At 44.3% G+C, this 26,848-nt stretch overlaps 1 protein-coding gene across 9 annotated transcripts in view; it reads left to right on the forward strand.

Annotated features, from left to right (window-relative positions):
* LOC110523075 (protein Hook homolog 3) overlaps nucleotides 1-26,848 on the forward strand; it is a 90,502-nt gene that overhangs the window by 18,775 nt on the left and 44,879 nt on the right. For 5 of the 9 annotated variants that reach the window (XR_016495839.1, XR_016495840.1, XR_016495841.1 and 2 more), the window contains exons 2-8: nucleotides 9,640-9,725; nucleotides 11,120-11,192; nucleotides 11,337-11,520; nucleotides 15,923-15,990; nucleotides 16,737-16,799; nucleotides 16,910-16,993; nucleotides 23,951-24,114. Coding sequence is in view for 4 of the 9 variants with exons in the window: in XM_090233602.1 (XP_090089728.1) it covers nucleotides 9,640-9,725; nucleotides 11,120-11,192; nucleotides 11,337-11,520; nucleotides 15,923-15,990; nucleotides 16,737-16,799; nucleotides 16,910-16,993; nucleotides 23,951-24,114 (722 nt within the window). In the remaining 5 variants the exon portion in view is untranslated. Of the gene's footprint in view, nucleotides 1-9,639; nucleotides 9,726-11,119; nucleotides 11,193-11,336; nucleotides 11,521-15,922; nucleotides 15,991-16,736; nucleotides 16,800-16,909; nucleotides 16,994-20,086; nucleotides 20,150-23,950; nucleotides 24,115-26,848 lie in introns of all 9 variants that reach the window. The other 4 variants (XR_016495837.1, XR_016495838.1, XM_090233600.1 and 1 more) reach the window with 1 other exon arrangement.

Below are 26,848 nucleotides of genomic sequence, written 5' to 3' on the forward strand. Positions count from 1 at the left end.
TCCCTGGATATTAACATGTTATCAACATAGAGAGAGAGGTCATCCCTGGATTATTAACTTGTTATCAACATAGAGAGAGAGAGGTCATCCCTGGATATTAACATGTTGTCAACATGGAGAGAGAGAGGTCATCCCTGGATATTAACATGTTATCAACATAGAGAGAGAGAGGTCATCCCCGGAGTATTAACATGTTATCAACATAGAGAGAGAGAGAGGTCATCCCTGGATATTAACATGTTATCAACATAGAGAGAGAGAGAGAGGTCATCCCTGGATATTAACATGTTATCAACATAGAGAGAGAGAGAGAGAGGTCATCCCTGGATATTAACATGTTATCAACATAGAGAGAGAGAGAGAGAGAGAGAGAGGTCATCCCTGGATATTAACATGTTATCAACATAGAGAGAGAGAGGTCATCCCTGGAGTATTAACATGTTATCAACATAGAGAGAGAGAGGTCATCCCTGGATATTAACATGGTATCAACATAGAGAGAGAGAGGTCATCCCTGGATATTAACATGGTATCAACATAGAGAGAGAGAGAGGTCATCCCTGGATATTAACATGTTATCAACATAGAGAGAGAGAGAGGTCATCCCTGGAGTATTAACATGTTATCAACATAGAGAGAGAGAGAGGTCATCCCTGGATATTAACATGTTATCAACATAGAGAGAGAGAGGTCATCCCTGGAGTATTAACATGTTATCAACATAGAGAGAGAGAGAGGTCATCCCTGGATATTAACATGTTGTCAACATAGAGAGAGAGAGGTCATCCCTGGATATTAACATGTTATCAACATAGAGAGAGAGAGAGGTCATCCCTGGATATTAACTTGTTATCAACATAGAGAGAGAGAGAGAGGTCATCCCTGGATATTAACATGCTATCAACATAGAGAGAGAGAGAGAGGTCATCCCTGGATATTAACATGTTATCAACATAGAGAGAGAGAGGTCATCCCTGGAGTATTAACATGTTATCAACATAGAGAGAGAGAGGTCATCCCTGGATATTAACTTGTTATCAACATAGAGAGAGAGAGAGAGGTCATCCCTGGATATTAACATGTTGTCAACATAGAGAGAGAGAGAGAGGTCATCCCTGGAGTATTAACATGTTATCAACATAGAGAGAGAGAGAGGTCATCCCTGGATATTAACATGTTATCAACATAGAGAGAGAGAGAGAGAGGTCATCCCTGGAGTATTAACATGTTATCAACATAGAGAGAGAGAGGTCATCCCTGGATATTAACATGTTATCAACATAGAGAGAGGTCATCCCTGGATATTAACATGTTATCAACATAGAGAGAGAGAGGTCATCCCTGGAGTATTAACATGTTGTCAACATAGAGAGAGAGAGGTCATCCCTGGAGTATTAACATGTTGTCAACATAGATAGAGAGAGGTCATCCCTGGAGTATTAACATGTTATCAACATAGAGAGAGAGAGGTCATCCCTGGATATTAACTTGTTATCAACATAGAGAGAGAGAGAGAGGTCATCCCTGGATATTAACATGTTATCAACATAGAGAGAGAGAGAGAGGTCATCCCTGGATATTAACATGTTATCAACATAGAGAGAGAGAGAGAGGTCATCCCTGGAGTATTAACATGTTATCAACATAGAGAGAGAGAGAGAGGTCATCCCTGGATATTAACATGTTATCAACATAGAGAGAGAGGTCATCCCTGGATATTAACATGTTATCAACATTGAGAGAGGTCATCCCTGGATATTAACATGTTATCAACATAGAGAGAGGTCATCCCTGGAGTATTAACATGTTATCAACATAGAGAGAGAGAGAGAGGTCATCCCTGGATATTAACATGTTATCAACATAGAGAGAGAGAGAGGTCATCCCTGCAGTATTAACATGTTGTCAACATAGAGATAGGTCATCCCTGGATATTAACATGTTATCAACATAGAGAGAGAGAGGTCATCCCTGCAGTATTAACATGTTATCAACATAGAGAGAGAGAGGTCATCCCTGGAGTATTAACATGGTATCAACATAGAGAGAGAGAGGTCATCCCTGGATATTAACATGTTATCAACATAGACAGAGAGAGATCATCCCTGGATATTAACATGTTATCAACATAGAGAGAGAGAGAGGTCATCCCTGTAGTATTAACATGTTATCAACATAGAGAGAGAGGTCATCCCTGGAGTATTAACATGTTGTCAACATAGAGAGAGAGAGAGGTCATCCCTGGATATTAACATGTTATGAACATAGAGAGAGAGAGAGGTCATCCCTGGAGTATTAACATGTTGTCAACATAGAGAGAGAGGTCATCCCTGGATATTAACATGTTATCAACATAGAGAGAGGTCATCCCTGGATATTAACATGTTATCAACATAGAGAGAGAGAGAGGTCATCCCTGGATATTAACATGTTATCAACATAGAGAGAGAGAGAGAGGTCATCCCTGGAGTATTAACATGTTATCAACATAGAGAGAGAGAGAGAGGTCATCCCTGGATATTAACATGTTATCAACATAGAGAGAGAGAGAGAGGTCATCCCTGGAGTATTAACATGTTATCAACATAGAGAGGTCATCCCTGGAGTATTAACATGTTATCAACATAGACAGAGAGAGAGGTCATCCCTGGATATTAACTTGTTATCAACATAGAGAGAGAGGTCATCCCTGGATATTAACATGTTATCAACATAGAGAGAGAGAGAGGTCATCCCTGGAGTATTAACATGTTATCAACATAGAGAGAGAGAGGTCATCCCTGGATATTAACATGTTATCAACATAGAGAGAGAGAGGTCATCCCTGGATATTAACATGTTATCAACATAGAGAGAGAGAGGTCATCCCTGGATATTAACATGTTATCAACATAGAGAGAGAGAGGTCATCCCTGGATATTAACTTGTTATCAACATAGAGAGAGAGGTCATCCCTGGATATTAACATGTTATCAACATAGAGAGAGAGAGGTCATCCCTGGAGTATTAACATATTATCAACATAGAGAGAGAGAGGTCATCCCTGGAGTATTAACATGTTGTCAACATAGAGAGAGAGAGAGAGGTCATCCCTGCAGTATTAACATGTTATCAACATAGAGAGAGAGAGGTCATCCCTGCAGTATTAACATGTTATCAACATAGAGAGAGAGAGGTCATCCCTGGATATTAACATGTTATCAACATAGAGAGAGAGAGGTCATCCCTGGATATTAACATGTTATCAACATAGAGAGAGAGAGGTCATCCCTGGATATTAACTTGTTATCAACATAGAGAGAGAGGTCATCCCTGGATATTAACATGTTATCAACATAGAGAGAGAGAGAGAGGTCATCCCTGGATATTAACTTGTTATCAACATAGAGAGAGAGAGGTCATCCCTGGAGTATTAACATGTTGTCAACATAGAGAGAGAGAGAGGTCATCCCTGGATATTAACATGTTATCAACATAGAGAGAGAGAGGTCATCCCCGGAGTATTAACATGTTATCAACATAGAGAGAGGTCATCCCTGGAGTATTAACATGTTGTCAACATAGAGAGAGAGAGGTCATCCCTGGAGTATTAACATGTTGTCAACATAGAGAGAGAGAGAGGTCATCCCTGGATATTAACATGTTATCAACATAGAGAGAGAGAGGTCATCCCCGGAGTATTAACATGTTATCAACATAGAGAGAGGTCATCCCTGGATATTAACATGTTATCAACATAGAGAGAGGTCATCCCTGGATATTAACATGTTATCAACATAGAGAGAGAGAGGTCATCCCTGGATATTAACATGTTATCAACATAGAGAGAGAGAGAGAGAGGTCATCCCTGGATATTAACTTGTTATCAACATAGAGAGAGAGAGGTCATCCCTGGATATTAACATGTTATCAACATAGAGAGAGAGAGGTCATCCCTGGATATTAACTTGTTATCAACATAGAGAGAGAGAGGTCATCCCTGGATATTAACATGTTATCAACATAGAGAGAGAGAGAGAGAGGTCATCCCTGGATATTAACTTGTTATCAACATAGAGAGAGAGAGGTCATCCCTGGAGTATTAACATGTTGTCAACATAGAGAGAGAGAGGTCATCCCTGGATATTAACATGTTATCAACATAGAGAGAGGTCATCCCTGGATATTAACATGTTATCAACATAGAGAGAGAGAGGTCATCCCTGGATATTAACATGTTATCAACATAGAGAGAGGTCATCCCTGGATATTAACATGTTATCAACATAGAGAGAGGTCATCCCTGGATATTAACATGTTATCAACATAGAGAGAGAGAGGTCATCCCTGGATATTAACATGTTATCAACATAGAGAGAGAGAGAGAGAGGTCATCCCTGGAGTATTAACATGTTATCAACATAGAGAGAGAGAGGTCATCCCTGGATATTAACATGTTATCAACATAGAGAGAGAGAGGTCATCCCTGGATATTAACATGTTATCAACATAGAGACAGAGAGGTCATCCCTGGAGTATTAACATGTTATCAACATAGAGAGAGAGAGGTCATCCCTGGATATTAACATGTTATCAACATAGAGAGAGAGTGGTCATCCCTGGAGTATTAACATGTTATCAACATAGAGAGAGAGAGGTCATCCCTGGATATTAACATGTTATCAACATAGAGAGAGAGAGGTCATCCCTGGATATTAACATGTTATCAACATAGAGAGAGAGAGGTCATCCCTGGATATTAACATGTTGTCAACATAGAGAGAGAGAGGTCATCCCTGGAGTATTAACATGTTATGAACATAGACAGAGAGAGAGGTCATCCCTGGATATTAACATGGTATCAACATAGAGAGAGAGAGGTCATCCCTGGATATTAACATGTTATCAACATAGAGAGAGAGAGAGGTCATCCCTGGATATTAACATGTTATCAACATAGAGAGAGAGAGGTCATCCCCGGAGTATTAACATGTTATCAACATAGAGAGAGAGAGAGAGAGGTCATCCCTGGATATTAACTTGTTATCAACATAGAGAGAGAGGTCATCCCTGGATATTAACATGTTATCAACATAGAGAGAGGTCATCCCTGGAGTATTAACATGTTGTCAACATAGAGAGAGAGAGAGAGGTCATCCCTGGATATTAACTTGTTATCAACATAGAGAGAGAGAGGTCATCCCTGGATATTAACATGTTATCAACATAGAGAGAGAGAGGTCATCCCTGGATATTAACTTGTTATCAACATAGAGAGAGAGAGGTCATCCCTGGATATTAACATGTTATCAACATAGAGAGAGAGAGGTCATCCCTGGATATTAACTTGTTATCAACATAGAGAGAGAGAGGTCATCCCTGGAGTATTAACATGTTGTCAACATAGAGAGAGAGAGGTCATCCCTGGATATTAACATGTTATCAACATAGAGAGAGGTCATCCCTGGATATTAACATGTTATCAACATAGAGAGAGAGAGGTCATCCCTGGATATTAACATGTTATCAACATAGAGAGAGGTCATCCCTGGATATTAACATGTTATCAACATAGAGAGAGGTCATCCCTGGATATTAACATGTTATCAACATAGAGAGAGAGAGGTCATCCCTGGATATTAACATGTTATCAACATAGAGAGAGAGAGAGAGAGGTCATCCCTGGAGTATTAACATGTTATCAACATAGAGAGAGAGAGGTCATCCCTGGATATTAACATGTTATCAACATAGAGAGAGAGAGAGAGGTCATCCCTGGATATTAACTTGTTATCAACATAGAGAGAGAGAGAGAGGTCATCCCTGGATATTAACATGTTATCAACATAGAGACAGAGAGGTCATCCCTGGAGTATTAACATGTTATCAACATAGAGAGAGAGAGGTCATCCCTGGATATTAACATGTTATCAACATAGAGAGAGAGAGGTCATCCCTGGATATTAACATGTTATCAACATAGAGAGAGAGAGGTCATCCCTGGATATTAACATGTTATCAACATAGAGAGAGAGAGGTCATCCCTGGAGTATTAACATGTTATCAACATAGAGAGAGAGGTCATCCCTGGAGTATTAACATGTTATCAACATAGAGAGAGAGAGAGGTCATCCCTGGATATTAACATGTTGTCAACATAGAGAGAGAGAGAGGTCATCCCTGGATATTAACATGTTGTCAACATGGAGAGAGAGGTCATCCCTGGAGTATTAACATGTTATCAACATAGACAGAGAGAGAGGTCATCCCTGGATATTAACATGGTATCAACATAGAGAGAGAGAGGTCATCCCTGGATATTAACATGTTATCAACATAGAGAGAGAGGTCATCCCTGGAGTATTAACATGTTATCAACATAGAGAGAGAGAGGTCATCCCTGGATATTAACATGTTATCAACATAGAGAGAGAGGTCATCCCTGGATATTAACTTGTTATCAACATAGAGAGAGAGAGAGAGGTCATCCCTGGATATGAACATGTTATCAACATAGAGAGAGAGGTCATCCCCGGAGTATTAACATGTTATCAACATTGAGAGAGGTCATCCCTGGAGTATTAACATGTTATGAACATAGAGAGAGAGAGAGGTCATCCCTGGATATTAACATGTTATCAACATAGAGAGAGAGAGAGGTCATCCCTGGATATTAACATGTTGTCAACATGGAGAGAGAGAGAGGTCATCCCTGGATATTAACATGTTGTCAACATGGAGAGAGAGAGAGGTCATCCCTGGATATTAACATGTTATCAACATAGAGAGAGAGATCATCCCTGGATATTAACATGTTGTCAACATAGAGAGAGAGAGAGAGGTCATCCCTGGATATTAACATGTTGTCAACATGGAGAGAGAGAGAGGTCATCCCTGGATATTAACATGTTGTCAACATGGAGAGAGAGAGAGGTCATCCCCGGAGTATTAACATGTTATCAACATAGAGAGAGAGAGGTCATCCCTGGATATTAACATGTTATCAACATAGAGAGAGAGAGGTCATCCCTGGATATTAACATGTTGTCAACATAGAGAGAGAGAGGTCATCCCTGGATATTAACATGTTGTCAACATAGAGAGAGAGAGAGAGGTCATCCCTGGAGTATTAACATGTTGTCAACATAGAGAGAGAGAGAGAGGTCATCCCTGGATATTAACATGTTATCAACATTGAGAGAGGTCATCCCTGGAGTATTAACATGTTATCAACATAGAGAGAGGTCATCCCTGGATATTAACATGTTATCAACATTGAGAGAGGTCATCCCTGGATATTAACATGTTGTCAACATAGAGAGAGGTCATCCCTGGATATTAACATGTTATCAACATTGAGAGAGGTCATCCCTGGAGTATTAACATGTTATCAACATAGAGAGAGGTCATCCCTGGATATTAACATGTTATCAACATAGAGAGAGAGAGAGGTCATCCCTGGATATTAACATGTTATCAACATAGAGAGAGAGAGAGGTCATCCCTGGAGTATTAACATGTTATCAACATAGAGAGAGGTCATCCCTGGATATTAACATGTTATCAACATAGAGAGAGAGAGAGGTCATCCCTGGAGTATTAACATGTTATCAACATAGAGAGAGAGAGAGGTCATCCCTGGATATTAACATGTTGTCAACATAGAGAGAGAGAGAGAGGTCATCCCTGGAGTATTAACATGTTGTCAACATAGAGAGAGAGAGAGAGAGGTCATCCCTGGATATTAACATGTTATCAACATAGAGAGAGAGAGGTCATCCCTGCAGTATTAACATGTTATCAACATAGAGAGAGAGAGGTCATCCCTGGATATTAACATGTTATCAACATAGAGAGAGAGGTCATCCCTGGAGTATTAACATGTTATCAACATAGAGAGAGAGGTCATCCCTGGATATTAACATGTTATCAACATAGAGAGAGAGGTCATCCCTGGATATTAACATGTTATCAACATAGAGAGAGAGGTCATCCCTGGATATTAACATGTTGTCAACATAGAGAGAGGTCATCCCTGGAGTATTAACATGTTATCAACATAGAGAGAGAGAGGTCATCCCTGGATATTAACATGTTGTCAACATGGAGAGAGAGAGAGGTCATCCCTGGATATTAACATGTTATCAACATAGAGAGAGAGAGGTCATCCCTGGATATTAACATGTTATCAACATAGAGAGAGAGAGGTCATCCCTGCAGTATTAACATGTTATCAACATAGAGAGAGAGAGGTCATCCCTGGATATTAACATGTTATCAACATAGAGAGAGAGAGAGGTCATCCCTGGATATTAACATGTTATCAACATAGAGAGAGAGAGAGGTCATCCCTGGATATTAACATGTTGTCAACATAGAGAGAGAGAGAGGTCATCCCTGGATATTAACATGTTATCAACATAGACAGAGAGAGATCATCCCTGGATATTAACATGTTATCAACATAGAGAGAGAGAGGTCATCCCTGGAGTATTAACATGTTATCAACATAGAGAGAGAGAGGTCATCCCTGGATATTAACATGTTATCAACATAGAGAGAGGTCATCCCTGGATATTAACATGTTGTCAACATGGAGAGAGAGAGAGGTCATCCCTGGATATTAACATGTTATCAACATGGAGAGAGAGAGATCATCCCTGGAGTATTAACATGTTATCAACATAGAGAGAGAGAGGTCATCCCTGGATATTAACATGTTATCAACATGGAGAGAGAGAGATCATCCCTGGAGTATTAACATGTTATCAACATAGACAGAGAGAGATCATCCCTGGATATTAACATGTTATCAACATAGAGAGAGAGAGGTCATCCCTGGAGTATTAACATGTTATCAACATAGAGAGAGAGAGGTCATCCCTGGATATTAACATGTTATCAACATAGAGAGAGGTCATCCCTGGATATTAACATGTTGTCAACATGGAGAGAGAGAGAGGTCATCCCTGGATATTAACATGTTGTCAACATGGAGAGAGAGAGAGGTCATCCCTGGAGTATTAACATGTTGTCAACATAGAGAGAGGTCATCCCTGGATATTAACATGTTGTCAACATGGAGAGAGAGAGAGGTCATCCCTGGATATTAACATGTTATCAACATAGAGAGAGGTCATCCCTGGATATTAACATGTTATCAACATAGAGAGAGAGAGAGGTCATCCCTGGATATTAACATGTTGTCAACATGGAGAGAGAGAGAGGTCATCCCTGGATATTAACATGTTATCAACATAGAGAGAGAGAGGTCATCCCTGGATATTAACATGTTATCAACATAGAGAGAGAGAGGTCATCCCTGGATATTAACATGTTATCAACATAGAGAGAGAGAGAGAGAGGTCATCCCTGGAGCATTAACATGTTATCAACATAGAGAGAGGTCATCCCTGGAGTATTAACATGTTATCAGGTAGAAGACAGTGTAGGCTCAAGGCTCAACCTAATCGTTGTAGAGCTCCGCTCCATTTTTCCAAAAAGAAGTTAGGAATGTACAGTGGTCATGTTTTGAGACTTTGTGAAGAGGGGAGATGTCTAGGTGTCAAGTAATGATGAATGTCATTTAAGGTTCGGTGGGTATCTCTGTAATATTTCATAGCAGGAAATGATTGTGTTTTTCTGTCCTTTTTCATCTAGATCCAGACGTTTGGATTGGAGGCACCATGCAGAACAGTGGACGATCTCACAAGTGGGATCGTTATGGCCCAGGCCCTACAAAAAATGTGAGTGTCAGTGGTTATATTTTGTTTAACCATCAAACCAACCTTTTAGTGGGTGTTGTGGCTAAGGGTTGTGGCTAAGGGTTGTGGCTAGGCCTGGTGGCTAGGCCTGCTGGCTATGGGTTGTGTCTAAGCGTTCTTTCTAGACCTGGTGGCAAGGTGCTGTAGCTAGGTGTTGTGGCTAGGTGTTGTGGCTAGGTGTTGTAGCTAGGTGTTGTTGTAGCTAGGCGTTGTGGCTAGGTGTTGTGGCTAGGTGTTGTGGCTAGGCGTTGTGGCTAGGTGTTGTGGCTAGGTGTTGTGGCTAGGCGTTGTAGCTAGGCGTTGTGGCTAGGCGTTGTGGCTAGGCGTTGTAGCTAGGCGTTGTGGCTAGGCGTTGTGGCTAGGTGTTGTGGTTAGGCGTTGTGGCTAGGCGTTGTGGCTAGGCGTTGTGGCTAGGCGTTGTGGCTAGGCGTTGTGGCTAGGCGTTGTGGCTAGGCGTTGTGGCTAGGCGTTGTGGCTAGGCGTTGTGGCTAGGCGTTGTGGCTAGTCGTTGTAGCTAGGCGTTGTAGCTAGGCGTTGTGGCTAGGTGTTGTGGCTAGGCGTTGTGGCTAGGCGTTGTGGCTAGGCGTTGTAGTTAGGCGTTGTGGCTAGGCGTTGTGGCTAGGCGTTGTGGCTAGGCGTTGTAGCTAGGCGTTGTAGCTAGGCGTTGTGGCTAGGTGTTGTGGCTAGGCGTTGTGGCTAGGCGTTGTAGTTAGGCATTGTGTCTAGGCGTTGTAGTTAGGCGTTGTGGCTAGGTGTTGTGGCTCGGCGTTGTGGCTAGGCGTTGTGGCTAGGTGTTGTGGCTAGGCGTTGTGGCTAGGCGTTGTGGCTAGGTGTTGTAGTTAGGCGTTGTAGCTAGGCGTTGTGGCTAGGCGTTGTGGCTAGGCGTTGTAGCTAGGCGTTGTAGCTAGGCGTTGTGGCTAGGCGTTGTGGCTAGGCGTTGTAGCTAGGCGTTGTAGCTAGGCGTTGTGGCTAGGTGTTGTGGCTAGGCGTTGTGGCTAGGTGTTGTAGTTAGGCATTGTGTCTAGGCGTTGTAGTTAGGCGTTGTGGCTAGGTGTTGTGGCTAGGCGTTGTGGCTAGTCGTTGTAGCTAGGCGTTGTAGCTAGGCGTTGTGGCTAGGTGTTGTGGCTAGGCGTTGTGGCTAGGTGTTGTAGTTAGGCATTGTGTCTAGGCGTTGTAGTTAGGCGTTGTGGCTAGGTGTTGTGGCTAGGCGTTGTGGCTAGTCGTTGTAGCTAGGCGTTGTAGCTAGGCGTTGTGGCTAGGTGTTGTGGCTAGGCGTTGTGGCTAGGTGTTGTAGTTAGGCATTGTGTCTGGGCATTGTGTCTTCTATCTTCAATTTCTTTCTCCCATATGTGACCACTTACCTTTCTCTCCTCCAGAGACATTGTGTATTTCACTGACAACTGGATCAGTAGGATCAAGCCCGAGGTGGGAGATAACTGGCGGCTAAAGGTATGATGATGATGATGATGATGATGTCGACGATGATACATGATGGTCGTTTTAATACATTGTCTTTATGTGTTGCTGCCATCTACTCTAAAGCCCTTGTCAGTGCCACAGTCTCAATGTCACCTCTTCCCTCCTCCCTTTCAGATCAGTAATCTAAAGAAGGTGCTGAAAGGTATACTGGACTACAACCAGGAGGTCCTTCAACAGCAGATCAATGACTTCACCCTGCCAGACATCAACCTGATAGGAGAACACTCAGACGCTGCAGAGCTGGGCAGGATGCTGCAACTCATACTGGGCTGTGCTGTCAACTGTGAGCAGAAACAAGGTCTGTCTGTCTCTCTCTGTCTCTGTCTGTCTCTGTCTGTCTCTGTCTGTCTGTCTCTGTCTGTCTCTGTCTGTCTGTCTGTCTGTCTGTCTGTCTGTCTGTCTGTCTGTCTGTCTCTGTCTGTCTGTCTCTGTCTGTCTGTCTCTGTCTGTCTCTGTCTGTCTGTCTCTGTCTGTCTGTCTGTCTGTCTCTGTCTGTCTCTGTCTGTCTGTCTCTGTCTGTCTCTGTCTGTCTGTCTGTCTGTCTCTGTCTGTCTCTGTCTGTCTCTGTCTGTCTGTCTGTCTGTCTGTTTGTCTGTCTCTGTCTGTCTGTCTGTCTCTGTCTGTCTCTGTCTGTCTCTGTCTGTCTGTCTGTCTCTCTCTGTCTCTGTCTGTCTCTGTCTCTGTCTGTCTGTCTGTCTCTCTCTGTCTCTGTCTGTCTCTCTCTGTCTCTGTCTGTCTGTCTCTCTGTCTCTGTCTCTGTCTGTCTCTGTCTGTCTGTCTGTCTCTCTGTCTCTGTCTGTCTCTGTCTGTCTCTGTCTGTCTCTCTGTCTCTGTCTGTCTCTGTCTGTCTGTCTGTCTCTGTCTGTCTCTGTCTGTCTCTGTCTGTCTGTCTTTCTCTGTCTGTCTGTCTGTCTCTGTCTGTCTCTGTCGGTCTCTGTCTGTCTCTGTCTGTCTCTGTCTGTCTCTGTCTGTCTCTGTCTGTCTCTCTCTGTCTCTGTCTGTCTCTGTCTGTCTGTCTGTCTCTGTCTGTCTCTGTCTGTCTCTCTCTGTCTCTGTCTGTCTGTCTGTCTCTCTGTCTTTGTCTGTCTCTGTCTGTCTCTGTCTGTCTGTCTCTGTCTGTCTCTGTCTGTCTCTGTCTGTCTGTCTGTCTCTGTCTGTCTGTCAGTCTGTCTGTCTCTCTCTGTCTGTCTGTCTGTCTGTCTCTGTCTGTCTCTGTCTGTATGTCTGTCTCTGTCTGTCTCTGTCTGTCTCTGTCTGTCTGTCTGTCTGTCTGTCTGTCTCTGTCTGTCTGTCTCTGTCTGTCTGTCTGTCTGTCTGTCTGTCTGTCTGTCTGTCTGTCTCTGTCTGTCTGTCTCTGTCTGTCTGTCTCTGTCTGTCTGTCTGTCTGTCTGTCTGTCTGTCTGTCTGTCTCTGTCTGTCTGTCTTTGAGAATATTTGTGTGCTGGTTTGCTGTACCTGCACCAAAACCTGGAGTTTTCTTTCTTCATAGCTCTAGCTTCATAGGGAAGCAATTTGTTTTCAGGACTTTTATTTCCATGATCAAAACTTCCATGGCTCTCTCTTTTCCCTCTCCAGCAGGTGAGCAATATGTTTGTCCTAGAGTTATTATTGGACACAGCCTGGTCCTAGAGACAGTACACAGCCTGGTCCTAGAGACAGTACACAGCCTGGTCCTAGAAACAGTACACAGCCTGGTCCTAGAAACAGTACACAGCCTGGTCCTAGAGACAGTACACAGCCTGGTCCTAGAGACAGTACACAGCCTGGTCCTAGAGACAGTACACAGCCTGGTCCTAGAGACAGTACACAACCCTGTCCTAGAGACAGTACACAGCCCTGTCCTAGAGACAGTACACAGCCTGGTCCTAGAGACAGTACACAGCCTGGTCCTAGAGACAGTACACAGCCTGGTCCTAGAGACAGTACACAGCCTGGTCCTAGAGACAGTACACAGCCTGGTCCTAGAGACAGTACACAGCCTGGTCCTAGAGACAGTACACAGCCTGGTCCTAGAGACAGGACACAGCCTGGTCCTAGAGACAGTACACAGCCTGGTCCTAGAGACAGTACACAGCCTGGTCCTAGAGACAGTACACAGCCTGGTCCTAAAGACAGTACACAGCCTGGTCCTAAAGACAGGACACAGCCTGGTCCTAGAGACAGTACACAGCCTGGTCCTAGAGACAGTACACAGCCTGGTCCTAGAAACAGTACACAGCCTGGTCCTAGAGACAGTACACAGCCTGGTCCTAGAGACAGTACACAGCCTTGTCCTAGAGTCTAGAGACAGTACACAGCCTGGTCCTAGAGACAGTACACAGCCTGGTCCTAGATACAGTACACAGCCTGGTCCTAGAGTCTAGAGACAGTACACAGCCTGGTCCTAGAGACAGTACACAGCCTGGTCCTAGAGACAGTACACAACCCGGTCCTAGAGACAGTACACAACCCTGTCCTAGAGACAGTACACAACCCTGTCCTAGAGACAGTACACAACCCTGTCCTAGAGACAGTACACAGCCTTGTCCTAGAGACAGTACACAGCCTTGTCCTAGAGACAGTACACAGCCTGGTCCTAGAGACAGTACACAGCCTTGTCCTAGAGACAGTACACAGCCTTGTTCTAGAGTCTAGAGATAGTACACAGCCTGGTCCTAGAGACAGTACACAGCCTGGTCCTAGAGACAGTACACAGCCTGGTCCTAGAGTCTAGAGACAGTACACAGCCCTGTCCTAGATACAGTACACAGCCTGGTCCTAGAGACTGTACACAGCCTGGTCCTAGAGTCTAGAGACAGTACACAGCCTGGTCCTAGAGTCTAGAGACAGTACACAACCCTGTCCTAGAGACAGTACACAGCCTGGTCCTAGAGTCTAGAGACAGTACACAGCCCTGTCCTAGAGACAGTACACAGCCTGGTCCTAGAGACAGTACACAGCCTGGTCCTAGAGTCTAGAGACAGTACACAACCCTGTCTTAGAGACAGGACACAGCCCGGTCCTAGAGACAGGACACAGCCCGGTCCTAGAGACAGGACACAGCCCGGTCCCAGAGACAGTACACAGCCTGGTCCTAGAGACAGTACACAGCCTGGTCCTAGAGACAGTACACAGCCCTGTCCTAGAGACAGTACACAGCCTGGTCCTAGAGTTATTATTGGACACAGCCTTGTCCTAGAGACAGTACACAGCCTGGTCCTAGAGACAGTACACAGCCTGGTCCTAGAGTCTAGAGACAGTACACAGCCCTGTCCTAGAGACAGTACACAGCCTGGTCCTAGAGACAGTACACAGCCTGGTCCTAGAGTCTAGAGACAGTACACAACCCTGTCCTAGAGACAGGACACAGCCCGGTCCTAGAGACAGGACACAGCCCGGTCCTAGAGACAGGACACAGCCCGGTCCTAGAGACAGGACACAGCCCGGTCCTAGAGACAGGACACAGCCCTGTCCTAGAGACAGTACACAACCCTGTCCTAGAGACAGTACACAACCCTGTCCTAGAGACAGTACACAGCCCTGTCCTAGAGACAGTACACAGCCCTGTCCTAGAGACAGTACACAGCCCTGTCCTAGAGACAGTACACAACCCTGTCCTAGAGACAGTACACAGCCTGGTCCTAGAGACAGTACACAGCCTGGTCCTAGAGTCTAGAGACAGTACACAACCCTGTCCTAGAGACAGTACACAGCCCTGTCCTAGAGACAGTACACAACCCTGTCCTAGAGACAGTACACAGCCTGGTCCTAGAGACAGTACACAGCCTGGTCCTAGAGTCTAGAGACAGTACACAACCCTGTCCTAGAGACAGTACACAGCCCTGTCCTAGAGACAGTACACAGCCCTGTCCTAGAGACAGTACACAGCCCTGTCCTAGAGACAGTACACAGCCCTGTCCTAGAGACAGTACACAGCCTGGTCCTAGAGACAGTACACAGCCTGGTCCTAGAGTCTAGAGACAGTACACAACCCTGTCCTAGAGACAGTACACAGCCTGGTCCTAGAGACAGTACACAGCCTGGTCCTAGAGTCTAGAGACAGTACACAACCCTGTCCTAGAGACAGGACACAGCCCGGTCCTAGAGACAGTACACAACCCTGTCCTAGAGACAGTACACAGCCTGGTCCTAGATACAGTACACAGCCCTGTCCTAGAGACAGTACACAACCCTGTCCTAGAGACAGTACACAGCCTGGTCCTAGAGACAGTACACAGCCCTGTCCTAGAGACAGTACACAGCCTTGTCCTAGAGACAGTACACAGCCTGGTCCTAGAGACAGTACACAGCCTTGTCCTAGAGACAGTACACAGCCTTGTTCTAGAGTCTAGAGATAGTACACAGCCTGGTCCTAGAGACAGTACACAGCCTTGTTCTAGAGTCTAGAGATAGTACACAGCCTGGTCCTAGAGACAGTACACAACCCTGTCCTAGAGATAGTACACAGCCTTGTCCTAGAGACAGTACACAGCCTGGTCCTAGAGACAGTACACAGCCTTGTCCTAGAGACAGTACACAGCCTGGTCCTAGAGACAGTACACAGCCCTGTCCTAGAGACAGGACACAGAGTTCAGTTGAGGAAGTGTGTAAGATGAGGCTTCCAGCTTATCTCTCGGCTTCATCACATTCAGTTCTGGTCATTGTGACACTGCGGGTGCTTCCTTCTTCTTCATTCTCGCTGTCTTCCTCTGCCCCTGTAGAATACATCCAGACCATAATGATGCTGGAGGAATCTGTTCAACACGTTGTCATGACAGCCATTCAGGAGGTAAGCCTTTGTAAACATTTCAAATGGCTGTGTTTTTTACTCTAGAGATCCATTTCCTGTGTCCTTATATGACATACTGCACTGTGTAGAGTATCCATGTGTTATAACAGATGACATCACACTGTGTAGAGTATCCATGTGTTATAACAGATGACATCACACTGTGTAGAGTATCCATGTGTTATAACAGATGACATCACACTGTGTCTGATCTCCATGTGTTATAACAGATGACATCACACTGTGTAGAGTATCCATGTGTTATAACAGATGACATCACACTGTGTAGAGTATCCATGTGTTATAACAGATGACATCACACTGTGTCTGATCTCCATGTGTTATAACAGATGACATCACACTGTGTAGAGTATCCATGTGTTATAACACATGACATCACACTGTGTAGAGTATCCATGTGTTATAACAGATGACATCACACTGTGTAGAGCATCCATGTGTTATAACAGATGACATCACACTGTGTCTGATCTCCATGTGTTATAACAGATGACATCACACTGCGTCTGATCTCCATGTGTTATAACAGATGACATCACACTGTGTAGAGTATCCATGTGTTATAACAGATGACATCACACTGTGTATGATCTCCATGTGTTATAACAGATGACATCACACTGTGTCTGATCTCCATGTGTTATAACAGATGACATCACACTGCGTCTGATCTCCATGTGTTATAACAGATGACATCACACTGTGTATGATTCTCTCTGTTGTAGCTGATGAGCAAAGAGTGTCCTGTAATGGGAGGAAACGACTCGTACGCCGACATCGATAGACAGGTGAGACGTTACGGAGAATGTTCTCTTGCTACATTACACTGTGTCTTACACTAAAATCGTGTTATTTGTATTTGTCCATGTTAATTCCGACATACTAGTTGTATTTTTAGCTGAAGAAGACAGTGGAGGATTTGAACGAGGCTCTAGCCACCAAGGAGGAGATCGCACAGAGATGTCACGAGCTGGACATGCAGGTTGGCCTTAAGTTTTGGGTTCATTCCTTTACGTGACCAATGTTGTCTCTGCCTTCAACTAGATACTGTACAGCCATAGTAGAAGGTCATGGGTTCACGATGGTGTCCTATAGTTGAAAGTAAGTCAAACCTTTGTTATAATGGTTGTTTGAATAAATATCCTCAGTACAATGGTTAAAACCTCCATATGAATACCAGGGGTAAAGGTTAACGGTTAAGGTCTTCACTGGTCTAAAATAGTTGGACCCGTTCGTTCCTGAAATAAATCCGTGGCTTTCCCACCCGATCCCGATATGCATAAATACATTATTTATTTATCTTTAAATGGAGACGCGTTTCCGAATGGACCTTGAGACCCGTTCCGTAAAGGCCTGTGGAAAAACAGAACCAAACAGACCAGTTCAGACCGGTTCAGACCAGTTCAGACCAGTTCAGACCGGTTCAGACCAGTTCAGACCGGTTCAGACCAGTTCAGACCGGTTCAGACCAGTTCAGACCGGTTCAGACCAGTTCAGACCGGTTCAGACCGGTTCAGACCAGTTCAGACCTGTTCAGACCGGTTCAGACCAGTTCAGACCGGTTCAGACCTGAGAGTAGAAAGAGGGAGAGAAAGTCACCTCCGACTGGGTCCTGCCAGCACCATCGATATCGGAACACCATTGGCCAAATGGTCCACAGTTACTCGTCCTTAAAAACATCAAACATTACAGTCTAAACTTAAAAACATCAAACATTACAGTCTAAACTTAAAAACATCAAACATTACAGTCTAAACTTAAAACATCAAACATTACAGTCTAAACTTCATTTGGCCCAAAGAAGAAAATGGCTCAGCAGAATGAAACAAAAACATTTGTTGCATATTTTAATAAAGAACTTGTTTAAAAAAACGGTTCCTAGATTCTTAAATAGGCATAAAATAGTAATAATGATAAACAATAATAATAATAATGATTAAAACAAATTATAATAAATACTATTGCGTCAAACCTCCAAACACAAGCTGCACACGTTCATTGGCCACCGTTCATTGGCCACCGTTCATTGGCCAACGTTCATCTCGTTTGTCCACCACCATATTAAAACGTTTGTCCCGGAGGACATTCCGCTTGTCGGCTTCTTTTCACTGTCCTCTTTCTTCTCTAATTGATGTTTTACGTCAATGAAAAAGGCCTCCATCTTCCCAGTCAACAGTAGCCTAGGTCAAGACTCCTTTCACTCTCTCTCCTCAGCAGCAGGTGTACGTGAGGTGAGCAGCCAGAACCGCTTTCAGCAGGACACATAAGCTATACGTTTTATTGAGTTGGCTGACACAGATAACAAGCTCACGCAGTTCTCACCACGTCACGCACATTAAATTAAATGAACAGACGACGGGTCTGGTCGGTAAATAGCCTTTTTAATTTGATTTTTTTACACATTCTTGAGACCCTTGGCAATTATATCAGACCCAACCCAGATCTGAGACAAAAGTCCGATTTTTAGGACCCGAATTTGGAGTCTGTTGGACCCATGAAGACTTCTTGGTGACAGTCCCCTTAATCGTGGTAGGACGGCATTCCATTTAGGCTCCTTCCACTAAAACCAAATGGCATCCAGGTTTTCTTCATTCTGGTATTCTACAACCGAGTACTGTGTTCACTATGTCTGTTCTCTCTTCTATTTGATAACATTCTCCTGTTCTGTTCTCCTGTCCTGTTCTGTTCTCCTGTCCTGTTCTGTTCTCCTGTCCTGTTCTGTTCTCCTGTCCTGTTCTGTTCTCCTGTCCTGTTCTGTTCTCCTGTCCTGTTCTATTCTCCTGTCCTGTTCTATTCTCCTGTCCTGTTCTATTCTCCTGTCCTGTTCTATTCTCCTGTCCTGTTCTATTCTCCTGTCCTGTTCTATTCTCCTGTCCTGTTCTATTCTCCTGTCCTGTTCTATTCTCCTGTCCTGTTCTATTCTCCTGTCCTGTTCTATTCTCCTGTCCTGTTCTATTCTCCTGTCCTGTTCTATTCTCCTGTCCTGTTCTATTCTCCTGTCCTGTTCTATTCTCCTGTCCTGTTCTATTCTCCTGTCCTGTTCTATTCTCCTGTCCTGTTCTATTCTCCTGTCCTGTTCTATTCTCCTGTCCTGTTCTATTCTCCTGTCCTGTTCTATTCTCCTGTCCTGTTCTATTCTCCTGTCCTGTTCTATTCTCCTGTCCTGTTCTATTCTCCTGTCCTGTTCTATTCTCCTGTCCTGTTCTATTCTCCTGTCCTGTTCTATTCTCCTGTCCTGTTCTATTCTCCTGTCCTGTTCTATTCTCCTGTCCTGTTCTATTCTCCTGTCCTGTTCTATTCTCCTGTCCTGTTCTATTCTCCTGTCCTGTTCTATTCTCCTGTCCTGTTCTATTCTCCTGTCCTGTTCTATTCTCCTGTCCTGTTCTATTCTCCTGTCCTGTTCTATTCTCCTGTCCTGTTCTATTCTCCTGTCCTGTTCTATTCTCCTGTCCTGTTCTATTCTCCTGTCCTGTTCTATTCTCCTGTCCTGTTCTATTCTCCTGTCCTGTTCTATTCTCCTGTCCTGTTCTATTCTCCTGTCCTGTTCTATTCTCCTGTCCTGTTCTATTCTCCTGTCCTGTTCTATTCTCCTGTCCTGTTCTATTCTCCTGTCCTGTTCTATTCTCCTGTCCTGTTCTATTCTCCTGTCCTGTTCTATTCTCCTGTCCTGTTCTATTCTCCTGTCCTGTTCTATTCTCCTGTCCTGTTCTATTCTCCTGTCCTGTCCTGTTCTCCTGTCCTGTCCTGTTCTATTGTCCTGTCCCGTTCTATTGTCCTGTCCCGTTCTATTGTCCCGTTCTCCTGTCCCGTTCTCCTGTCCCGTTCTCCTGTCCCGTTTTCCTGTCCCGTTTTCCTGTCCCGTTTTCCTGTCCCGTTTTCCTGTCCCGTTCTCCTGTCCCGTTTTCCTGTCCCGTTCTCCTGTCCCGTTTTCCTGTCCCGTTTTCCTGTCCCGTTTTCCTGTCCCGTTTTCCTGTCCCGTTCTCCTGTCCCGTTCTCCTGTCCCGTTCTCCTGTCCCGTTCTGTTCTCCTGACCTGTCTGCACTGAACCTCTATTACTCTGTGCCTTGCTTTGAAGGCTTTCCATGTACAGGAGCAGCGAGATAGACTGAGGTTAGAGTATATTGAACTAGAGGAGAGGGTAAATAACCTTTTTATTCCTAATTTCTCTCAGTCCTTGTCATTTGGCGTGTGAATTGAAAGCCCTGGATTTGAAGTGTGCTCTCTGCTTCTATAACAGCATCTCCTGTTTGAAATCCAGGCTCCTTTGACTGTGTCTGCCTCCCTAATGGCACCCTTAATGGCACCCTATTCACTATGTAGTACACTACTATTGACCAGAGCTCTATGGGATGCCTTATGGGACCCTGGTCAAAAGTAGTGCACTATTTAGGGAGAAGTGTGCCATTTGGGACACAGCTTGTGTGGCGTATTAGTCAGCTGTCCTGTCATGCCCACCTCAGTTCTGTGTCTCACCAAGAACCACCCACCCTGCCCGTCCAGACTAATTCTCCTCCCCCTCCCCATGTTTACTTCCTAGTGTGTTACCAAGACGTCCCAGTGGTAGGAAGTGCTTGGGTGCTTGGTTTTTGGTCTTGGCAGCAGTGTTCTGTCTCACCATTTTACATTCACATTTTACTCATTTAGTCGACATTCTTATCCAGAGCGACTTACAGGAGCTATTACGGTTAAGTGCCTTTCTCAAGGGGACGTTAACATATTTCACCTAGTCTGCTCAGGAATTCAAACCAGCAACCTTTCCATTACTGGCCCAACGCTCTTAACCTCTAGAATAGAGCAGTAGAGAAACATGCAAATGGCCAACGGGGGACCTCCTCAACAGATGGCCAACAGGGGACCTCTTCAACAGATGGCCAACGGGGGGACCTCCTCAACAGATGGCCAACGGGGGGACCTCCTCAACAGATGGCCAACGGGGGACCTCCTCAACAGATGGCCAACGGGGGACCTCCTCAACAGATGGCTAACGGGGGACCTCCTCAACAGATGGCTAACGGGGGACCTCTTCAACAGATGGCTAACGGGGGACCTCTTCAACAGATGGCCAACGGGGGACCTCCTCAACAGATGGCCAACGGGGGACCTCCTCAACAGATGGCCAACGGGGGACCTCCTCAACAGATGGTCAACGGGGGACCTCCCCAACTGATGGCCAACGGGGGACCTCAACAACAGATGGCCAACGGGGGTCCTCCCCAACAGATGGCCAACGGGGGACCTCCTCAACAAATGGTCAACGGGGGGACCTCCTCAACAGATGGCCAACGGGGGGACCTCCTCAACAGATGGCCAACGGGGGACCTCCTCAACAAATGGTCAACGGGGGACCTCCCCAACTGATGGCCAACGGGGGTCCTCCCCAACAGATGGTCAACGGAGGTCCTCCTCAACAGATGGCCATTGGAGAGTTGACCTACTTGGCTGCCAACTGCCAATGGACTCATTGGTCCTCTATGCAGTTCCACATCCACCTAGGTGGAGATCCATGCATTAGTTAGCATTTGCTTCTATGACAGTGTAGTAATTTTATGACAAAGAACTTTCACTTTAAGATGTCTCTCTGGAGCCAGAATCACATGTTTGTTGTTGAACTGGTGTTTCACAGTGCAGTAAGTCTGTATTCTAGGGTTAGGTGTTTCACAGTACAGTACAGTCTGTATTCTAGGGTTAGGTGTTTCACAGTGCAGTAAGTCTGTATTCTAGGGTTAGGTGTTTCACAGTGCAGTACAGTCTATTCTAGGGTTAGGTGTTTCACAGTACAGTAAATCTGTATTCTAGGGTTAGGTGTTTCACAGTGCAGTAGGTCTGTATTCTAGGGTTAGGTGTTTCACAGTGCAGTAGGTCTGTATTCTAGGGTTAGGTGTTTCACAGTACAGTAAGTCTGTATTCTAGAGTTAGGTGTTTCACAGTACAGTAAGTCTGTATTCTAGGGTTAGGTGTTTCACAGTGCAGTAAGTCTGTATTCTAGGGTTAGGTGTTTCACAGTGCAGTAGGTCTCTGTGTTATAGGGTTAGGTGTTTCACAGTGCAGTAAGTCTGTATTCTAGGGTTAGGTGTTTCACAGTGCAGTAAGTCTGTATTCTAGGGTTAGGTGTTTCACAGTACAGTAAGTCTGTATTCTAGGGTTAGGTGTTTCACAGTGCAGTAGGTCTCTGTGTTATAGGGTTAGTTGTTTCACAGTGCAGTAGGTCTGTATTCTAGGGTTAGGTGTTTCACAGTGCAGTAAGTCTCTGTGTTATAGGGTTAGGTGTTTCACAGTGCAGTAGGTCTCTGTGTTATAGGGTTAGGTGTTTCACAGTACAGTAAGTCTGTATTCTAGGGTTAGGTGTTTCACAGTGCAGTAAGTCTGTATTCTAGGGTTAGGTGTTTCACAGTACAGTAAGTCTGTATTCTAGGGTTAGGTGTTTCACAGTGCAGTAGGTCTCTGTGTTATAGGGTTAGTTGTTTCACAGTGCAGTAGGTCTGTATTCTAGGGTTAGGTGTTTCACAGTGCAGTAGGTCTCTGTGTTATAGGGTTAGGTGTTTCACAGTGCAGTAGGTCTCTGTGTTATAGGGTTAGGTGTTTCACAGTACAGTAAGTCTGTATTCTAGGGTTAGGTGTTTCACAGTGCAGTAGGTCTCTGTGTTTTAGGGTTAGGTGTTTCACAGTGCAGTAGGTCTCTGTGTTATAGGGTTAGGTGTTTCACAGTACAGTAAGTCTGTATTCTAGGGTTAGGTGTTTCACAGTGCAGTAGGTCTGTATTCTAGGGTTAGGTGTTTCACAGTACAGTAAGTCTGTATTCTAGGGTTAGGTGTTTCACAGTGCAGTAGGTCTCTGTGTTATAGGGTTAGGTGTTTCACAGTGCAGTAGGTCTCTGTGTTATAGGGTTAGGTGTTTCACAGTGCAGTAGGTCTGTATTCTAGGGTTAGGTGTTTCACAGTACAGTAAGTCTGTGTTATAGGGTTAGGTGTTTCACAGTACAGTAAGTCTGTGTTATAGGGTTAGGTGTTTCACAGTGCAGTAAGTCTGTGTTATAGGGTTAGGTGTTTCACAGTACAGTAAGTCTGTGTTATAGGGTTAGGTGTTTCACAGTGCAGTAGGTCTGTATTCTAGGGTTAGGTGTTTCACAGTGCAGTAGGTCTGTGTTATAGGGTTAGGTGTTTCACAGTACAGTAAGTCTGTGTTATAGGGTTAGGTGTTTCACAGTGCAGTAAGTCTGTGTTATAGGGTTAGGTGTTTCACAGTACAGTAAGTCTGTGTTATAGGGTTAGGTGTTTCACAGTGCAGTAGGTCTGTGTTATAGGGTTAGGTGTTTCACAGTACAGTAAGTCTGTGTTATAGGGTTAGGTGTTTCACAGTGCAGTAGGTCTCTGTGTTATAGGGTTAGGTGTTTCACAGTGCAGTAGGTCTCTGTGTTATAGGGTTAGGTGTTTCACAGTGCAGTAGGTCTCTGTGTTATAGGGTTAGGTGTTTCACAGTACAGTAAGTCTGTGTTATAGGGTTAGGTCGCTTTATCAGCTGTTAAGGTACATTTCACTTAAGCTGCCTGTTTTGATGAAGTCATACACAGTAGTTGGCTGTTTCTCAAACACACCACTGCAGCTTGGCTTCTGTGTGGAGTGAGTTTGATCCTGCCATCACGTTGTTGAGAAGGCCATATAAAAGCATGTTGCCCAGTTTGCACTGTACTAAGAGTTTGTGGGTTTAGTTTTGTTGTTTTTGTGTGCTTGCTTTTTTCCTGATTTGAAATCAATTGTTTGTGATCATAAAATGCGGTCATGGAAAAAAATGTTTTAAAAAAAATGTTGCTGTTGAAGAACAATTCAGATTTTTAATTACTGTACTTTTCATGTTTACAAAAGAGAAAAGTCCAATTTTCTTGTAAAGACTTTCAGTAAATCGCAGATGGTCGGTATGTGTAATGACAAATCTTCCCCACCAGGTGGCAGCGCTACAGGAGGAGAGGGGTAGTCTCCTGGCTGAGAACCAGATCCTCATGGAGCGTCTCAACCAGTCTGACTCCATAGAAGACCTGAACAGCCCTGTAGGACGTAGGCACCTGCAGCTGCAGACACAGCTAGAACATCTCCAGGAGGAGACCTTCAGGTAACAAACACCCTTAGGTCCAGGCTGGGGGGTGGAGGAGGTCTTGGCAGGGAGGGAGAGAGATGGGGGTGGGGAGGGAGGTCCAGGAAGTGAAGAAGGGAGGTAGTGACCTACCTGGTTCTCAGCCCCACCTTAAGAACAGTATGAAGGAGTTTCTCGTTTACAAGGCAGTTTCATTCAGTTTCTGTCACAGATGCTTTGCTCGTGCCACCTACAATTACAGTCCTACAGAATCATTTTGTGTGTAAGATGCATAAAGTACATTTGAAAGTATTCAGACCCCTTCACTTTTTTACACATTTTGTTACGTTACAGCCTAAAATGTTATTTTATTAAATGTCCTCATACATCTACACACAAATACCTCATAATAACCACGCAAAAACAGTTGTTGAAAATGTTAAATATAAAACAAATGGAAATATCACATTTCCATTAGTATTCAGACCCTTTACTCAGTACTTTGTTGAAGCACCTTTGGCAGCGATTACAGCCTCAAGTCTTCTTGGGTATGATGCTACACGCTTGGCACACCTGTATTTGGGGAGTTCCTCCCATTCTTCTCTGCAGATCCTCTCAAACTCTGTCAGGTTGGATGGGGAGTGTCGCTGCACAGCTATTTTCAGGACTCTCCAGAGATGTTCGATCGGGTTCAAGTCCAGGTTCTGGCTGGGCCACTCAAGGACATTCTGAGACTTGTCCTGAAGCCACTACTGTGTTGTCTTGGCTGTGTGCTTAGGGTCGTTGTCCTGTTGGAAGGTGAACGTTCACCCCAGCTGAGCGCTCTAGAGCAGGTTTTCATCAAGAATCTCTCTGTACTTTGCTCTGTTCATCTTTCCCTTGATCCTGACTAGTCTCCCAGTCCCTGCCGCTGAAAAACATCCCCACAGTTTGATGCTGCCACCACCATGCTTCACCGTAGGGATGGTGCCAGGTTTCCTCCAGACGTGATGCTTGGCATTCAGGCCAAAGAGTTCAATCTTGGTTTCATCAGATGAGAGAATCTTGTTTCTCATGGTCAGAGTCCTTTAGGTGTCTTTTGGCAAACTCCAAGCGGGCTGTAATGTGCCTTTTACTGAAGAGTGGCTTCCGTCTGGCCACTGTACCGTAAAGGCCTGATTGGTGGAGTGCTGCTGAGATGGTTGTCCTTCTGGAAGGTTCTCCCATCTCCACAAAGGAACTCTGGAGCTCCCTGACCAAGGCCCTTCTCCCCCGATTGCTCAGTTTGGCCAGGTTGCCAGCTCTAGGAAGAGTCTTGGTGGTTCCAAACTTCTTCCATTTAAGAATGATGGAGGCCACTGTGTTCTTGGGGACCTTCAATGCTGCAGAAATGTTTTGGTACCCTTCCCCAGATCTGTGCCTCGACACAATCCTGTCTCGGAGCTCTACGGACAATTCCTTTGACCTCATTGCTTGGTTTTTTGTTCAGAATTGTTATGTAAATAAGATCTTTATTGTTTTTATTATTTTTTATTTGCAAAAATTAAATAAACTGTTTTCACTTTGTCATAACGGGGTATTGTGTGTTGATTGATGAGAAAAAAATAATTGAATCAATTTTAGAGTAATGCTGTAACGTAACAAATTGTGTAAGAAATGAAGGGGTCTGAATACTTTCCGAGTGCACAGTATGTTCCTGGTCTCACAGATGGAAACAGAAGATTGTGCTGACTGAGATCTAATGTTAAGTTGTAGTAGTTCTGTTATTAAACAGGCTGTAACTCACTGGGCGATTGATTGGTTAAAGAGCTATTGATTTCTCCCTGAGCCTTTTGAATCTGCCATTTTGTGTCACCAGTGTGTCTGCCATTTTGTGTCACCAGTGTGTCTGCCATTTTGTGTCACCAGTGTGTCTGCCATTTAGTCCACTAGGGACTTTTCATTGCATTATGTAGTCATCAATGTGTAAGCTATTCTGTTTGTGTGTTTATGTAATTCTGTGTGATTATTTAGTTAGTTAGTAAATAAATAATTAAGCCAGTTTGTATATCGCTGATTCATCATTTATGCTAGGGTTTGTAGAGATATCCAAGGATTTTGCTTCATTCAGAATGAGACTGAAGGTAAATTAATTAATGCCTGATTGATGACTGAAATAGAAGATATCTTTAAGAGTTAAGTTTAAATAAACTTCGTGGTGCCCCAAGATTGCTAATGAGTTAATTGTTACAGAATTAAGTTGATTATAATAATATTATATATTGTTAACTGATTTGATAAAATATTCATCACGTGAATGATAAAGACACGACAACACACACACACACACACACACACACACACACACACACACACACACACACACACACCACACACACACATCTAAGTGAGGTCAACACCAGACACACACACACACCACACACACACACACACACACCACACACACACACACACACACACACACACACACACCACACACACACACACACACATACACACACACACATCTAAGTGAGGTCAACACCAGACAGCTCCTGAGCTCCCATCAGCAGCACATATTCATTTAGAAAGGAATGTGTTCATATTCAAAAGATGTTAGTGTAAATCAAAATCAAATGTATGTATTTATACCACCTGGCCAAGATGTTCAAATGTACATAAATGACCAGCATGGTCGAATAATAATAAGGCAGAACAGTTGAAACTGGAGCAGCAGCACGGCCAGGTGGACTGGGGACAGCAAGGAGTCATCATGTCAGGTAGTCCTGGGGCATGGCTCAGGTCCTCCGAGAGA

This window comes from Oncorhynchus mykiss, chromosome 5 (assembly GCF_057628025.1).
Source record: "Oncorhynchus mykiss isolate SJ-2025 chromosome 5, ASM5762802v1, whole genome shotgun sequence".
In the NCBI taxonomy this organism is placed as follows: domain Eukaryota; kingdom Metazoa; phylum Chordata; class Actinopteri; order Salmoniformes; family Salmonidae; genus Oncorhynchus; species Oncorhynchus mykiss.